General features: G+C 40.3%; 1 protein-coding gene across 1 annotated transcript in view; it reads left to right on the top strand.

Annotated features, from left to right (window-relative positions):
* LOC109032450 (glutamate receptor ionotropic, kainate 3) overlaps positions 1-18,469 on the top strand; it is a 72,050-nt gene that overhangs the window by 29,368 nt on the left and 24,213 nt on the right. The window contains exons 4-8 of the mRNA XM_072300848.1: positions 8,881-9,038; positions 10,221-10,362; positions 11,419-11,586; positions 13,605-13,757; positions 17,036-17,263. Coding sequence (XP_072156949.1) covers positions 8,881-9,038; positions 10,221-10,362; positions 11,419-11,586; positions 13,605-13,757; positions 17,036-17,263 — 849 coding nt within the window. The remainder of the gene's footprint in view (positions 1-8,880; positions 9,039-10,220; positions 10,363-11,418; positions 11,587-13,604; positions 13,758-17,035; positions 17,264-18,469) is intronic.

The raw sequence follows: 18,469 nt of genomic DNA, 5'->3' as shown, positions 1-18,469 counted from the left end.
TAAATTGACCTCTCAGAAGATCGATGCGGTGAAGCTCTCTTTTTGATCTCAAGGAAATGTTTGGACATTTATGAGCTATGGGAGATGGCCAGAGTTTCACGGATGAAATGAAAGATATGAAATTTTCCGTGAAATATTTCATGAAATTTCACACAAAGTTGTGACAAATATGAAACATATTGGGGAGAGGCGGGCAACGTGGAACGGGCGGACAAAAGGGAATTTGGCCTTTTAAAAAAACCTGTCAGTCCTAAGGCGACTCTGGTGGTTGAAATTGAAACTAGAGAAGGTACCCATCTATTAGAAACTGTTTCTATGCAAAAAAACAACAACATAACCAATAAAAAATGACGGCAATAGAAAACCGGTCCTTCGAAATTTTTTTTCGCGCCCATGAAAACTTATGGGGCCAAGGGCAAAGTGGAATGGGCGGGTAAAGTGGAATATGGTCATTTTAAAAAATGTATTCATCCTGTGGTGCTTGAAATCGAAACTAGAGAGAACACTTATTCATTAGAAACTGTTTTTGTGCAAAAAGAAAAACATAAACAATAATGAATCACGAAAGTAACTAGCCGGCCCTTGCCAGATTTGGCCCGTGTTCGTGAGAGCTTGTTCGCATTTAGAAGTGTCAAATTGATAAATCCATGAATCTGACCTAATCAGTAATTGCTCTAGTTTCGATTTCAAAAACAAAATCTAACTAAATCGGCTTCTCCTTTTAATTATTAATACAATTTCAAGGGGCGGTGTCTCAAATTCCACTTTGCCCGACTTAAGTCGGGCAAAGTGGAATTTGGCCTCTTTTTTTTGTATCTAATTTTCTTGGCGCTTTTTGAAGACTCTTCCGGCTTCTTTTACCTTTTTTTGATAAAAAAGCGATGAAACTTCAATTATAAATAAACAGAATGTTTTAGGTAGTTGAGACAAATTTTCTGTAGCGCGTTAAAAAAAAGTGTTCCACTTTGCCCGGCTCTCCCCTTTTCAAGGGCTGAGTATGCAACACGCGCTAAAAATACCAAAAAGCAAAAAGCTGTCACCCTCTATTTAATTTTGCATTTCATTTCGAAAAATGTTAATCTTATCTTTCTGAAAAATCGTGGCATTTTTCCCATGAAATTTCAAGTTTTCATGAAAAATTGCAACCCTGGATGAACCCACCGAGAAAGAGCTCAGCTCAGCATGTGGGGGGGGGGGGGGGTTCTACCTTCCGTCACTTTATTTTAATTTTTTTCTCTTCGCGTTTAAAACAGTATACGTCATTAAAAAATCTCATAGTTATAAGAAAAATTGAAAATTTAAACATGTGAAAAATAATAATAAATAGGGGCCAGTCTCTAAGACGCCGACCGTGTGCTCAGGTCTAAGTTTTAAAGTCGATTCCCTTTGAAGGCCTGTTCTTCATCAACACTATGCTCTACTTGAAAAGGGCTTTTTAAAATCTCAAAACTGCTCTTTCTGAAAAGGGCTTGAGAGTAAATCAAAAGAAACAATCACCACCACCCCCCCCCACCTTTTCGGACCCATACGTCGTAAGCTATACGTGGCCACATCTCCTTCGAACATTTTTTTTCAATCTAGAGGCAAGTCAACTCAACATTCGTACAGTACGGTTCAGTACAGTACTCAACATGTATACATAAGGTAAAATGGCCTCCAAAACGATATAATCTAAATAGCTATCATGAAAGAATCAATGGAAAACAAAACTCGCACAATGACAACCGACACGAGTAACAAAATAGTAGCTCTCCACTGACTATGAAACTCACGGGATTAAAAAAATCTCTAGGGAACAAAAAGGATCCATCACCCTTCAGAGACTTTCAAGTCAGATACTGTTCCTACCGACGGTGAAACTACCAGATCACATATCTCGTTTCCTGCGTTTAAAGATCTCTGCTTCTATTTTATTGTTTTGAAGGAGAACAAATCAATATCATTTCTTGAAATTTTTGCAGCGTTTTCTCCGAACTGAGAAGAAAAAGCACGAAGTTTTCAAGAATTAACGTTAGTAGTTTTCCTTATAAAAAAAAGTATGAGAAGAAGTTTGCAACGTCGCAATTAAATGAAAGATGTAAGAGATCGATGTCTGGAAGTTTCATCGTCGATACGGAACAAAAGTAAAATCTTCGATGATTTGAGCAAGTGACTTACCAAATCAACACCACCGAAAGGTATCTGTAAGAGCAAAACGGTTTCCAGAACGACATCCTCAAACCAAATATCTCGTAAGTATCACGGAAAAAAGGGCTACCAAAAACTCATACAATGCCAACTGTCGCATAATAAAAAATAGTAATTCCACACATTATGAAACTTAGGCAATTACCGATTTTGACCACAAAAAAATAAAAAAATGAGTATCAAAATCGCATGCGCCTTTCCTAGCGGGACGAGGGACCACCGAACTTGACAAAAAATTAGATTAGGACTGAACCGTCACCTTCGATTTCACGCACTAGACTGTCGTCGTTCGTTTCACGTAATGTCTCCGACCAGTCTCTGGTGGGGTGGTAGGGGGCTGCCGACATCCGCTCGGCGAATCTCTGTCTGGCGACAGGACGGCGGGAAAATTCTCTCGTCGAGACTCGAATGAAATAGGAAATTGGTAGTGCAAAGAGGGCCGGGTGCAAAAGGGACAGAAACAGGAAAAACCCCAGCGCGGTTAGGTTCACTGCCGCGCCGAGCGGCAGTCTTATCTAGGATTCCCCGTGCCTTTTCGCTCGACCGTCCAAATCAGAGTCTTTCTCGCTCTCCCTCACGGAGATGGACGGAGTAGGGAGAGATGAACCGCGTCTAACAGAAAGGAGCCAAGCCACATCAGCTATTGCCAAATTTAACTGGGCGATTTAATTTTACACAAGAAAATGTTGGTGCGCATTCCTTCGAAAATTTTAAGGAATTTACTTCGCACTATGCAGAAATTCACGGAGTAAGGAGAGATGAATCGTTTCTAGCATAAAGGAACCAAGCCGCATCAGCTATTGCCAAATTTAACTGGTCGATTTAATTTTACACAAGAAAATGTTTGTGCGCATTCCTTCGAAATTTCTAGGAGTTCACAAAGCAGAAATTCACTGGCACCAAATCCGCACAGCCCTTTTCATGTAAAAAATGAAATTTCCCTAATTTCAGTTACTGATGTGCCTTGGTTCCTTTCTGCTTAAGGTGATTCGTCAAACTCAAAAGAAGTGGTCGAACTGGCATGCGATATATCGCATCTTTTAGGTCAAAAATCTCGGCAGATTTTGAATTTTCAGCAAAAAAAAGGACGATAGCCCCTGCGCATGAGCCTAAAGAATCATTCTAAACCCATAATCCTGCAAAATTCAGAGAAATAAAAGCAGGATATAGTGTTTGGAAGAAAACCTCGCCTTCAATTTAGCTATCGATTTCTGTATCGAATGCGAGGTTTTTTTTCCAAACACTATCCTGCTTTCATTTCTCTGAATTTTGCCGATTTTAGGGTTTAGAATGATTCTTTAGGCTCATGCGCAGGGGCTATCGTCCTTTTTTTTGCTGGAAATTCAAAATCTGCCGAGATTTTTGACCTAAAAGATGCGACATATCGCATGCCAGTTCGACCACTTCTTTTGAGTTTGTCAAATCACCTTAAGGTGATTCGATGGGCGCCATATTTTGTGTCAAAACGGCATGCGATATATCGCATCATTTGGCTCCATTTTTTTAGCTACTCGTCATTTTTCTCGAATTTTAAGATCGCAATATTCTGCTGTCAGGAGACTAAAGCACTCACTAACCAATTTCAACAAAGAAAGTCAACGTAATAAAGTCGTGGTTTTTTAGAGAGAAAATATCGCATTTGGGTGCAGTTTTGATATCAGTATCGAATAGCGATGTTTTCTCTCTAAAAATACCACGCCTTTGTTTTGTTGAATTTCTTTGTTAAAATTTGGTGAGTGCTTTAGTCTCCTGACAACAGAATTGCGATCTCAAAATTGTAGAAAAATGACGAGTAGCTGAAAAAATGGAACCAATCGATGCGATATATCGCATGCCGTTCTGACACAAAATATGGCGTCCGTCGAATCACCTTAAAAAAAATCGAGGAAAATCAAAGTGAACAATCGCCTCCCAGGTACTCTCAAATATGCTACACTCAACCACATCTCCCTCGATGAGCAAACATGTTTAGTGATACTGATACATAAGCAGCTGACTCACCAAATAAGAACTGCTGAAGGGTATGCATAGGCCAGAATGACTTCCAAAACGACATCCTCCGACCAAATATCACGAAAGTATCACTGGAAAAAAGGCCACCGAAAACTCAATTTAGAATTAGTCGGAAAAAAGCGTTTCAGAGTTATACGAGCGTTTTCACAGGAGCGGCGAAATACTACAGAGCTTGTCAGAAAAATCAGCTCCTCAAACTCACAAGCGTCGAATGAACTACCGTCTCTCTCGGTCTGCCGCCTCTGACTGATGCACGTCGCACGAAGCTTCACGTAGCGTCTCCAATCAGTCTGAGGGAGGGGACGATCAAAGGGGGGTGGTCACTGCGGATTCAGAATCATTTCAGATACGCCGACATCCGCTCGGCTGAATTTCGGGTGGCGACCGGCTGGCGGCAAGGCCCGAGTTGTCGGAGGAAATTCTCTTATCGAGGCTCGCAAAAGAAAGGGGAGTGGATAATACAAAAGAGGGAAACACATCGATGGTGAATCTACCGAGCCACGTGTCTCGCTTTGAGACGTTGAAGACTTCCTGTTATGCTTGATTTTTTAAATGGAAAACTACTCAACATCAATTCTTGATGTTTCCCGTGATTTTTCTTCTCCGTGCTATGAGAACTCTTTGAAAAATTCGAGAAATGATATTAATTTGTTCTCCTCCAAAAACATAAAATTGGAGCATTGGAAGCGGAGATTTTTGAACACTGCAAACGAGATATGTGGTCACTGGTGACTATGGTGGTTTCACCATCGACATGTATAACGTGGCGCAAGAACAGCAGACAAGGACGCTATTGCAACCTACACTGAAAAAAAAACACATTGGATCTAGAGTCCAGACTCTTAAAGACATCGACAAGAAGAAGTACTCCTGATTCAATCAGAATCTAGCTTAAATCAAGAACCAAGCCTCTTAATTTAAGCGGATTTCGTTTTGATTCGAGCAAAAATCCGATTGAATCAGGAGTATTTTTTCTTGTCAATGTTTTCAAGAGTCTGGATTCTAAATCCAATGTGTTTTTTTTTTTTTTTTTTTTTTTCAGTGTAATCCAAGAGGGTAGATAGAGTAAAATTGTGCGGAAGGGAGTAACTTTGCTGGAAAGGAAAATAAGGGAGCAGATCTATTACATGCAACAAATCTGCGAAATTTCTGTCAAACCATTGATAAATAGGCTTAAAAAAATTATGTTTTCAGTCTAATATGAGGGGACGGGGCGATCCGCCTCCGTTGCTCAAAAATGATTTGGAACGAAATTCAATGATTTTTTTTTCTTTTGGATTTTTACAAATACTCCAGATTAAGAATGTAGCTAAAATCATTCCCTACAATGTGAAAATCATAGAAGTTAAGCGTCACGCATAATAACTGAAGCGCGGAGCGCTGCGCTAGGGGGGGGGGGAGGGTGATTGGACCGCGAAGGAATCAAGAGGCGCAGCCCCCTCACTTTCAAAAGAATTGGAAAATCAAAGTCAGTTTGTCAACTTCCGAGGGTTCATACGGCGTTTTTCTTTAGCGAGACACGACGCCAACAAAGTCTTCAAGAAAAATTACTGTATTTTAATAGTTCTTAAGGAGATTCGATGGACGTCATTATTTTGTGTCAGAAAGGCATGCGATATATCGCATTCATTTGTTCCATTTTTTCAGCTACTCGTCATTTTTCTCCAATTTTGAGATCGCAGTTCTGTTGTCAGGAGACTAAAGCACTCACTTACCAATTTTTACATGCAACAATTTAAGGTGTGGTTTTTTAAGAGAGAAAACATCGCATTATACTGATATCGAAACTGCACTCGAATGCGATATTTCCTCTCTAAAACAAACCACGCCTTTATTTCGTTGAATATCTTTGTAAAAATTGGTAAGCGAGTGCTAAAGTCTCCTGACAACAGAGTTGCGATCTCAAAATTGGAGAAAAATGACGAGTAGCTGAAAAAATGGAACCAATTGATGCGATATATCACACGTCGTTCTGACACAAAATATGGCGTCCATCGAATCACCTTAAAATTCTAGAATTACAGATAACCCGTTGCCATGAGGATTCTGTAGGACAAAGTTAAGCTACAGTTCGATTGGGTATCGTCAGCCGACTGATTTTCTTTAAACTCCACCACGCGAAAAAAAGTAAACTTTGAAAAGTATCCGTGAGGGGTTTCTTGAAACAATTTCAACGGGTTTTGTAAGGACTCAAAGGGTTTTAAAGAGTCCTTTAAATAGTTATCAAAATAGAATCGTTATAGTCGGTGGAAATAAAGGTTAAACTGACTTTTTGAAGCTTAAAAATTGGAATTTGTGAGAGAATTTTTCACAGAATGTGCGTTAATATTAGTTTTACTTGAAATCATTAAAATCATTTTTTTCAAAAACCACACGTATGCGCCTTGTCCTCCGAGCCCTCAATTCCAAAACAGTGATGCAAAAATTAATTCTTACCATATAGACGCAATATCTTCATGTAGGGTATTCTCCAGCTCCGAGCGTTTGGTGTGAACTTTTGAAAGACAGAAAATTAGCAGAGGACAAGGTGGTTCAATTGATCACGTCACCGTTTTCATTCGCGGGAAAGTTTGATGAAAGGAATTTTTAAAATAACGCGCCGAACACACAACAAAACTGAATTCAATTACACGTTCTTCGCAGGCGGATTGGAGATATCATTTCCGTAGGCATAACACAGTACATTTCACAATGCTCTCATAATTTGAAGTTCAGAAATCTATATATTAGGTCTTCGAATTTCCTTATCCACTACAATCACTCTTACACCAACGGCTGCCAAATGACGACTGGTCGAACCGTAAGAAGCTCCAAGCACTCGAGTTTTTCGACCTGTTTTCTCCTGAGATAAGAATATGGCTTCAGTTTTGAATACATCCCTTCTTTTTGGGTTTCCCAGGTATAAGCGGCACAAGCACACAAAAGAAAATGCGCTTCCGCAAAGAGGATCATCGGTTTGCTAATAATATGAAGGGGCCTATCCTCCTATCTATCGCTCTCTACTCCTCTTATTCTCCCTTCAACTCTTACCTATTTCTGACCAAATGCCCGCTTGCCTGTCGTTATTTGTTTTCACCCGTGAAGGGGGTGAGGGGGTGGGGGTTCGTTCTCGAGTGCTAAGAGAAAGACGAATCTCTTCGGCTTATCTTCGCTGGGTTGACAACCTGATTGTTGAAACGTTGACTGGCTAGATCAAGGCTTTGTAAGACAAGACACAGCCGTATCTGCGCCGTGTAATATATCGATTTTCTATCTCGTCATGCCGATATTTTCAAAAATCAGGCTGCACGGAAAAAAAGTCGCTTGGATCTAGGGTTCAGACCCTTGAAAACAATGACGCAAGAAAAATACTCTTGATTATAATTCGAATTTTTGCTTGAATCAAAAGGAAAGTCGCTTAAATTAAGGGGCTTGGTTCTCGATTCAAGCGAAAATCCGATTGAATCAAGAGTCTTTTTTCTTGTCAATGTTTTTAAGAGTCCGTACTCTAGATCCAAGCGACTTTTTTCCCAGTGCGCTGGCTGGCACCATTTAATATGCAACTGTTCAAAAACTTCAACTGCAAACTGTGCGAAAACTGTGGTTTAAAGAAACTTTGCGCATATTTGACTTTTGAACAGGATCAATTAAAAATCGAGTTTAATGCAAGAAACTTATAAGTCTGTGTGGGCACCGAATACCATATGGAGTGTGCTTAATCCTTCGTTCACGTCAACCTTATTGCTCGAGAACTGATAGTTACTTACTCCATGTGTAATGATGAGGTAAAGAGATTTCATGATTTAATCTCTCTCTTTTTCACCTTTTCATCCATTTTTGTTCAAAAGCACTGGAAAAAAAACACATTGGATCTAGAGTCCAGAGTCTTGAATACGTTTACAAGAAAAAATACTCTTGATTCAATCAAATTTAAGCTTAAATCAAAAGGAAATCCGCTCAAATTAAGAGGCTGGGTTCTTGATTTAAGCTTAAATTTGATTAAATCAAGAGTATTGTTTCTTGTCGATGTTTTTAAGAGTCTGGACTCTAGATCCAATGTGTTTTTTTTCCAGTGAGTGGTATCTTTTAGAAATCTAGAGTAGGTATTTGATGTGCTATCACCTCGAAAACGAAGGAAAATCATTAGTTTTCACCGGTCTCAAAAATACTGACGTTTATGAATGTAGGTTTTATGCCTGCATCGTTAAATTCGAAAATCAAGCGCGCAACTATTCGAACTCTGCAGTAGGTTGGCAGTGGTATCACTTGAAAATGAAAGAAAATCTAAGCTTTTTACCGGTCTCAAAATACTAACGATTACGGGTTTTATGATCACATCAAATCAGAAATCAAGCGCGAAGCTTTTCAGACTCCGAAGTAGTATGAGATGTGGTATCACGCGACAATGAAGGAAACTCCTAGCTTTTCACCTTTCTAAAACTGACGTTTATGAATGTGCCCACTGCTCAGATCGTTGAATTCGGAAATCAAGCAAGCAACCATTCGAACTCCGAACTGGGTGGCTTCTAGGAAGCTTCCGTGCTTATCATTGGCGTGGCTGCTTTTCGATAAATCGATTTATCTGCAGTTAAGCCTAACAACTTAATAATCGATTCTTCACCATAGCTTCAAATGGGGAAATATCGATAATAGATCATTCACGCCTCGCCACTGGAACTCATTTTTCCTCATATTCCTCAGGCGCTGTTTGATGTTGTGGAGGCATGGAACTGGAAGAGTTTCACAATAATTTACGAGAACAATGACAGTATTTTGAAAGTGAGTGAGCTGTTAAAGATCCACGATAGCAAAGGCTATCCGGTCGTTCTCCGTCAACTGGACGCAGATGACAATCACAGGTATGTTTTTGAAGATATTGAGTCATCTATAATGCATGTATTTGCCTAATTTGTGGTAAATGTTCAATTTTAATTTAATGAACAGGGAAAGGAAGGGGACATTTCGTGTGAACAAGGGACATAGAAAGTTATGGCTAAAGTGCGAAATCACTCATCTCCGTTTGCTACGTTGCAGACTTCCTGTCATACTTTACATTTTCTTCAAAAAACTAATCAACGTAATTTGTTTTAAAGCTACCTAGATTAATTTGCTCTATGAGCAGAATATTCTGTATAATTTCAAATCCATTGAGTTGACTTGTTCCTCCTCGAAAAAATTAAATAGGAACGGAAATTTTGAAACCCTTTAATGCAGATACGTAGTTTCGCACCTTGGCCATCAAAAAGAACCATGGCATACCATTACTAAGACGTGATGACCTACCTATACCAGAGTATAGGGTCAAATGCGTCAACTTAAGCGGGCCGCGCACAGTACTGCCTGGAAGAAATACCCGAAACGCCTTCAAGTTTGTGTTTATGCAACATGGACATCCCTTGAGCACTAATAGTTACATCCAGGCATCAATATCATTGGTTCGGGACATTCATCGATCGAAATAAGAACTGGAGGCACCGTGCTTCCTTCCGTGTCCGTCCAACACGTAACGACTCAGTTTTTATGTTACAGTATACAGAAGGTGAGATCACAAAAGTATGAATCTCGTTTGCGGTGTTTAAACATCTTGGCTCGCATTTTATTTGAAGAGGAGAACAAGCCGACATCTGGGAGTTAGTTTTTTATTCCTGATTTGAGGAGCTTGGAGGACAAGTGGAATAAGTGCAGTTTTTGCTATTCTAAAAACTCCGTGTTTAAAGTTTCAAAATTACTTGGAGTCTCATTATGGGGGAAGGAAAGTTTAAACTCTCTTTTTGATGCTTAAAAATTGGATTTTAGTTATGAATTTTGCGCAAAGTATATACTTTTGGACTAATTTTTGTCGAAATCCCTTGTATTTTATTTTCTCAAAAATCGCTCTCATCCCGTTTGTCTTTCAATCCCCCCAAGTATGATGTTTCATATCATTCTTCAAGGCTCATTGTTTTCATTGTAGATTAAGTCCTCGTCTAATTTAGCATTTGAATTAACTTAAAATATCGATGTTCCCTGTGTTAATTCACTGATGTTGAATTTTTGTGCAGACCCGTATTGCGGCACGTTAAGGACTCGGGCGAGACTAACATAGTGCTTGACTGTTCGGACGAGAAGCTTCATGAAGTTCTGAAACAGGCGCAGCAAGTTGGACTCATGGGTTCAGAGCACAGTTTTATCGTTACATCTCTCGTGAGTATTTACCCCTCGCTACGAATAGTAATGTTGCCTTGGGTGTGAGGGTCTTCTCGGAGGGGGAGGAGGGCTTCAAATTTAGACCCGCACACCTAAATCACCCTTAAAGTAGTCTGTGGATGCTCTTCTTTGATATATGCTTCACTGGAAAAAAAAAACACATTGGATCTAGAGTCCAGACTCTCAAAATCATCGACAAGAAAAAATACTCTTGATTCAATCTGATTTAAGCTTAAATCAAGGACCAAGCCTCTTAATATGAGCGGATTTCCTTTTGATTTAAGCTTGAATCTGATTGAATCAAGAGTCCTTTTTCTTGTCAATGTTTTCAAGGTGGTTCCAGTGTTCCCCTTCTCTCCCAATCTCGGTTTTCTTCAATTATTTTTATTGAAATCAGTCTTGGCGGAAATTCGACTGTTTTTTCGTTTATACTAAATCATTTTCTCAATGTATCCAATGAAATATTCAAATTTTTTTTAAAAAAAAAACTGCAACAATTTTGCTCGAGGTTAAAATATTACAGAAGATGTATCGTAAAAATAGCTATATTTTTAGTTACTTTTACGGGAAAACACGAGAAACCCCATCTTGGAAACTGAGCCAAATTTTAAAGGAAAACGGTGTTAGAAAGTACAATTGGATTGCATTTTGCAAAAAGGAACCAAGAGCACTGCAGTGATGCAAAGATCGTGCAAATTCTTTTGCCTTGGAAGAAAAACCCGATTATCCATTAACGGTTTCTATTTTGCTCGCTAAAAACTGTAAATTTATGACAAAAATTCCGATGAGAAATTTCATATTTTTTCATGATTTCAGTATTTTTGTTTCGAAGGGTGAAGTTGCACAATCTTAGCATCATTGCTATGCTTCTGATTCCTTTTTACAAAATGCAATCGAATTATAAATACTATAATCGCACTTAAAGTTTTTAACTAATATTAGGGCGAAGAAAAGCCCTTGTGGGCTCACTGACCTTGTGATCAGCAAGCGTGTGTTCAAATGCTGAATTTCTAAGCCTGTCCAGCGGTCCTCTGATTTATTCTATGATTTCAGAATCTACACGCAATGGATCTGGAGCCTTTCCAGTACAGCGGAACCAACATCACTGGAATGCGGTTGTTCGACCCGGATGATCCCCAGGTTCAGAACGTGGTCAGATATTGGATCGATTCGGAGCTCAGCGAAGGCCGAATTTTGGACATGACCCCCGAGAAGCTCCCTGTACGTCCATAAAATAATTTTTATATTGTGTGAGTTTTCGTTTTTGCTTCAGCCTCTTACTTCGTTATTTTATACGGCCACTCGACTAGACCCCTTAATTTATTAGGAGAAAAGAACCAGTCCATTATTTGGACAACATTCTGAAATGGAGATGTTGCATGTGTGAGGGATTTGCGATTTGACCATTGATTCTTATGTAAAAATTCACGAGAAACACGATGTTGCCTCTGGTTTTCCCTGAAATCATCTCCCAAGCTCAAAAAAAAGCTCTCAAGTTGAGGCCAAAATGGAGGGGATATCCCACCCTACCCTGAGAGTCCAACTCTACATCAAAACAAACTCTCCATGCAAAGATAGAGAGCAAATACATCAGCAGTGATGCCGTGTTTTCAGTTTTGGAGTCCCCAAATAAAGTGGCAACCCTGCCAATGTATTTGCTCCCTATCTTTGCATGGAGAGTTTGTTTTGATGTAGAGGTGGACTCTCAGGGTAGGGTGGGATATCCCCTCCATTTTGGCCTCAACTTGTGAGCTTTTTTTGAGCTTGGGAGTTGATTTCAGAGAAAACCAGTGGCACCATCGGGTTTCTCGCGAACTTTTACATGAGAATCAATGGTCAAATCGCAAATCCCTCACACATGCAACATCTCCATTAGGAACTACCATTTTTGGCTCATTCGGTGAAACACATATTCGATGGAGAAATTAATGGTACATGTATTGTTTTTATTAGACTGAGCCAGAAATTATTGTTCCTTTTTGCAAACTGTCAACTACTTTGCCTATAACTCAGTTGTATCAACACCCCCCCCCCCCAAAAAAAAAAACTCACAGAATTCTTCAATAATGGATTAGCAGCCGTATTTAATTTTTAGTTTCGCATGCTTTTTTGTGCCCATCTAAAAATATTGAGCCAAAAATTAGTCACTCGTGTTGAGAGAAAAATTAAGAGCAAAAATTATGATATACTGCAATCGCGATACTAATCTTATTATTTTTAGCATGACACGTTGCTCATGATTTTTCTTTCATTGCCATCAATGAGTCGTGTACAGCCTCCTCCTCCCCCCCTTTTAATACTCACACCAGCTGCTCACAGTGTTTCTATTGTGGAAGCGGTATTTTCGTTGGTTTTAATTTTACTCTCCATCATAAGTTCTATGTTGAGAAGGTAAAAAAATCTTGAAATGATGCTGCTGATTTAGCATATGATATTTCTGAGGGGGGGGGGGGGGAGCAAGATAAATATCGTTCGGAGCCAGAAAAATGCGCCCTCTTTCTTCTTAGCATAGAAATAACTCATTTTCAGTAACTGATAAGATGCATCGCATTCTCTCGTGGCTCTCAATTCAACAACGTCACCAAAAATCTATCCCAGAAATCTTTTACGAACCAACTTTGTGTTTTTCGGAGAAAATTTTGTTCGTTGCAATGGGATGCACTGACATTAAAAGGAATGCGCTGTGCACCAGAATCTGCATTTTAGCACATGCGGTGGATGATGATTTTGCTTTACCCTTCAAATCCGCACTTTGGTTCATCCGGCGCACAGTGGATCATGGCAATTAGAGAAGTCGGACATGAAATTTTTGATTAAGGGGTGCTTCTTGAAGCTTTCACGAAAAAGCCGATGGAACCACTTGTAGAACTTCATAGTCTTGTATAACGGAGTTATAAGCGTTTAAAGTTTCCAAATTTTGTCCAACCTCTCTTATTGACTCGATCCACTGTGCTGCGACTGTACGCAGCTTATTCTTTCAGTACTTTCGCATATTCTTCCTCTTTTAGACAACATGCTCTCCTACGCTCCACTACATCCGATAGAGGCTAGAGCAAAGTTGACTTTATTTTTCTCCGTGACTATCCAACTGCTTTCTTCATCACCCCGCTGGTGTCATCTGCAAGGTATGCCATATTTGTATTAACACCTTTTTTCCAAGGTCGCTTCAAATTGGAACAGAGTATAGACACGAATCAGCAGAAAAGAACTATTCTGATAGAATTTTATTCTACCTACAGGTAGAGGCAGCGTTGATCCATGACGCGGTTCTCCTCTTCGCCAAGGCGTTTGAGCACTTGAACATGAGCGAGGAATTGGCGAGCGCACCGCTCCAGTGTGAGGAGGCCTCCAGCTGGGACCAAGGATACAGCGTTATCAACTATATGAAAGTTGTAAGTCCTTGAGCATTTCGTATATTTCAGCTACAGAAAAAGTAGAAAGTATTGAGAGGAGTTTGGCTGTTCTTCATCAAATAGGTACAACTCGCGGGCTTTAAACTTAAGGTGATTCGATGGACGCCATATTTTGTGTCAGAACGGCATGCGATATATCGCATCAATTGGTTCCATTTTTTCAGCTACTCGTTATTTTTCTCCAATTTTGAGATCGCAATTCTGTCGTCAGGAGACTAAAGCACTCACTCACCAATTTTAACGAAGAAATTCAACGTAATAAAGGCGTGGTTTTTTTAGAGAAAAAATATCGCATTCGAGTGCAGTTTCGTTATCAGTATCGAGTGCGATGTTTTCTCTCTGAAAAAACCACGCCTTCATTACGTTGAATTTATTTGTTAAAATTGGTAAGTGAGTGCTTTAGTCTCCTGACAACAGAATTGCGATCCCAAAATTGGGGGAAAATAACGAGTAGCTGAAAAAATGGAACCAATTGATGCGATATATCGCATGCCGTTCTGACACAAAATATGGCGTCCATCGAATCACCTTAACGTGCGCCTTCAATTTCGAAGGTGATGGAACTCGCACTACATTCGACGGGAATAAAGTTTGGTTGCAGGGGCTAAGCTTTGGCTCATGTTTATGAGCACATGCTAAACGTTTTCCGTTTAGATACAGCTATCTTCCGGTCATTGGATCCGAATTTCGTTTTTTTTACCGAAAACTTCGGATATCTGAACCAAAAACGCTCGGTGTTCAGTGATTACCTACTCAACTTTTGCCCGTGTTTGAGGCGAATTTGCGAAGTCATGGATTTGCACCTCGCAATATAACAAAGACACCATCCTTCAGAAAAGCGATCGGTGTTACGGAAAAGTTGTACGGAAAAGTACGCCATGGTGGTTTTTTGCATATTTTAACAATTTAAGCAGTTTTCTCTATCTTTCACTCGGTGTAAGGGTTTAACATGTAGTTTCCGAATCAGCTTAAGAATTATCTCTTTAAAACAGAACTGAGACACATAAAAACACGCATGTACGAAAAGTATTATGTAAACCTCAGGATGTCCAAAAGTCAGAACAAAGTGCTGATTTAAAACAGGATCCCTTCCCTTCAGCCCCAGTGGATCATGAAAGATCTATTAAAATTACCATGTACTCATAACAAAGTAATTGCACCTACAAGCACAGGGAATGAAATTAATAACAAAAATATAGTTTAGCGCACATCGTCATCTTCAAGCCGAAGTATGACAAGCGCCATGTGACGTTTTAAAACTTCCGCCACCATTTTATTTTTTTTTCCAGAGAAATTGTCGGTTGAATCCGTTTGAAAATTTCACTGAATTTTATCGGCAGCACAAAGAAAATCCGGTGAAATTTTCGGACAGCTTCGTTGAACAATTTCTCCGTGAAAAATTAAAATGGCGGCGGAAATTTTGAAAAGTCGCATGGCGTTTGTGATGCTTTGGCCGGATGGTGACGACATTATGAGAGAGAAAAAAGGGAGACGGCACCTAATTAACTTACTTAGGGGTAGCAACGGAAATACTTTGGTCTAAATTTTTTTTTTCTTTTTTCGTCCAGAACAAAGGGGGAAAAATCGGGGGCCTTAGGCGTGCGCCTAGCGCGCTTACATGGTAAATCCGGTCCTTGCTGGTCATGATGCTTGACTAATGGTCCATTAAACGTTGGGCGGACATTTGCGGTGGTGTGGGGGCGACAACGGAATGGAATTGAGATATGTTTGACAAGCACCCCGCGCCCCGTGCCCTGTCACGACGCACAGTGGATCGATTCAAGTAGAGACGTCGGACATGAAATTTTTTGACTAAAACTGAAAATTTTTATGTTTATTTCGTCAAATGTTGAATTTCGTGGGGTGCTTATAGGAGAAAATTTCACGAGAAAACCAATGGAGCCACTTTTAAAGCCTCAAAGTTTTGTATAAACGGAGTTACAAGCGTTTAAAGTTTCCAAATTTTGTCCGACGTCCCCTATTGGCTTGATCCACTGTGCGACGCAAACTAACGTGCTCGAGCCGGAGCAAATGCGCGACCGCGGAAACCGCAGTCAGGAAACTCGGAAACTTGCTTTCCGGCTCCCCGAACATCCCTCTCAGTTCATCCGCCCCAAGTCACGTTGCAGTCCCGGTTCTCCTCGAGTGGGGATCTTCGATTTTGACTAATCGATTTTCGTAATCGATAACCAGCCCAGTTTTGACGACCGATTGCCTCGATCAATCGAAATTTACTGATGAACAAATTTAATAATCAATTTTTATTTTATCTATTATTTGAGATCGGAAACTTCGTTTTTATTTTTAATTAATGCTCATGCAAAAGGTAAAGGACTTTCATCTCTACTTATGACTAGTATTATTTCAAAATTTTAATTTTTCGTGTAATTACATTTTTCAATAGTTAAACACTTAATTTATTACCTAATTTAATTGGTTATTTAATTCAAGGTACGAATTATAGCATTCTGATATAATGTTTCCTTCTCCAAATTTCATACAGAACACGATTTCTAGATCCAAAAGGGCCAATAGTAACTCCGAACCAAGATCATAATGTTTTAATTTAGCAACTCGTGAGAGTCGCCCTTAACTGGTCGCTGTCCTAAATGACAAGCCTTTTTTTACTCGTTTTTCCAGAGCGAGTTGATATGCAATTTGCGAGGGGTTTAGCAACATTGAAATGGAGTTACGTTTTTCGTGAGGAAAACAACAAATTGGACTGCATTTTGCACTTAGGAACTATAAAATCTAGCCCGGTTTAAAAACGACTTATGTGCCATTAGTTTCCCTATACACGTAAGCGTTTTTCCAGAAGAGCCAGAATTTATCGTTCCAAATTACAAAACGCAGTCCAATTGATCGATGGACCATTGAATCGCTCTCTGAAGTCGTCACCTTCCAGGCAAAGTATCACAAGCGCCATACGACGTTTAAAAATTTCCGCCGCCATTTTATTTCTTTACTGAGAAATTGTTGGTTGAATCTGTTTGGAAATTTCACTAAATTTTATCGGCAGCACATAGAAAATTCAGTGAAATTTTCGAACAGCTTCGTTGAACAATTTCTCTGTAAAAAAATAAAATGGCGGCGGAAATTTTTAAACGTCGCATGGCGCTTGTGATACTTTGCCTGGAAGGTGACGAAGTGCTGAAGATGCATGCTAAACGGAGAAAAAACAATATTGTCAACTAGTGAGAGCCGCTCCCGACTGATCGCCGGCCTAAATAACAAACTTTTCGTTCTGTTTTTTGCAGAGCGAGTTGAAAGGGTTGACCGGGCATATCGTGTTCGACCACGAGGGGTTCCGGACGAACATCCACCTGCAGCTGATCGAGCTGACGGACGAGGGGCTGATGCAGCTCGGGACGTGGAACACGAGCGAAGGTCTCCGCATCATCAAGGCCGAGGCAGATGAAGACGCCTCCGCAGCAGCCCAGACCGAGGATCTCCGCAACATGACCTTCATCGTCATCACTGCTCTCGTGAGTCCACAGTTGTTGAAAACACGCAGGACGTAATTCTAAAAGAGGGACGAGAGGTTGTCTCAGGGCTCATTGTAAGACCTCTGCGGGCCGATTATTGAAATTGATAGACAAAGCTATAGATGAAGAAGACATAAGAAGTATAGAGCGACCCAATCGGTTGTAACGGGTAGTTCTTATAGACTAAGGGAGAAAATGATGGACTAACTATCGGGTCTCTCGTGGGTTGCCGTTAGTTAGTCTATTACCCACGTCCTTTGTCCATTGCAATCACCCGCTTCCACCAATAGGATCCCTCCAAATCCCTTTTGTCGCCTTTGTCTATAGCTTTGTCTAAAAGTTTCAATAATCGGTCCGCTGGTCAGGTGCTTGTCAAACTGCAGCTTGATTGTTGAAATTGTGTGTTTGTCGGGTAGACATGGATGACATTGGTTAAAAGGCGGAGCGCGATTGGTCGGCAATGTCTTATCGCTGCTTTATCGTGCCTTTGTCAGGTGGAATGGACGACATACTGTCGGAAACTTAAGAGGTGCCGTTAGCTTGTCGTGAGTTCAACCCGACATAGGCACGACAAAGTAGTGATAAGACATAGCCGACCAATCACGCTCCACCTTTTAACCTATGTCATCTATGTCTACCCGATAAACACAAAATTTCAACAATCAGGCTGCTGGTGGTTTGAGCACCAGAGATATACGTGTGTACATGACTCCCGGTTTCCTTCAGGTCAAGTCCCGGTCAGCCTTTGTTCTGTCTCGCAAACCAGTAGTTAGGCTGATTAGCAGATTGACACCTGGTCAGAGTCTGACCACTGATTCGGTGACCAAAGGTTGACAAGAGATCTTACAAACGGTCCTTAAAGGTACCCCTTGCGGAGCGGAGCGGGGTCAAGAAACCGACTAAAATGTCATAGGTGATATTGGTCGGCCCTCAAGTCCACAGAGGGAACTTTTTCGGGGATGCAACTATTCATGTTCTGGGGAAGTCCGTGTTGCATCGATCAAATTGAAGGCGCTTTCGCTTTCTTTTTACCCTGTCAAAGATGCTGATGCGGAAGGCACGCCGTGCGTGGGTCATCAAATGACGAATGTTTTAAAGTACGAATTTGCCCTCACTTTAACAAATTTGAAAGAAAGCTTTGATGCCCTACTATTTCATACCGCATACTTAAATACACACCGGGGTATTTAGAATACTATCTTAACT

This window comes from Bemisia tabaci, chromosome 5 (genome assembly GCF_918797505.1).
Source record: "Bemisia tabaci chromosome 5, PGI_BMITA_v3".
NCBI lineage: Eukaryota > Metazoa > Arthropoda > Insecta > Hemiptera > Aleyrodidae > Bemisia > Bemisia tabaci.
The sequence above is the reverse complement of the archived record's forward strand: the minus strand, read 5'-3'. Positions and strand labels throughout refer to the sequence as shown.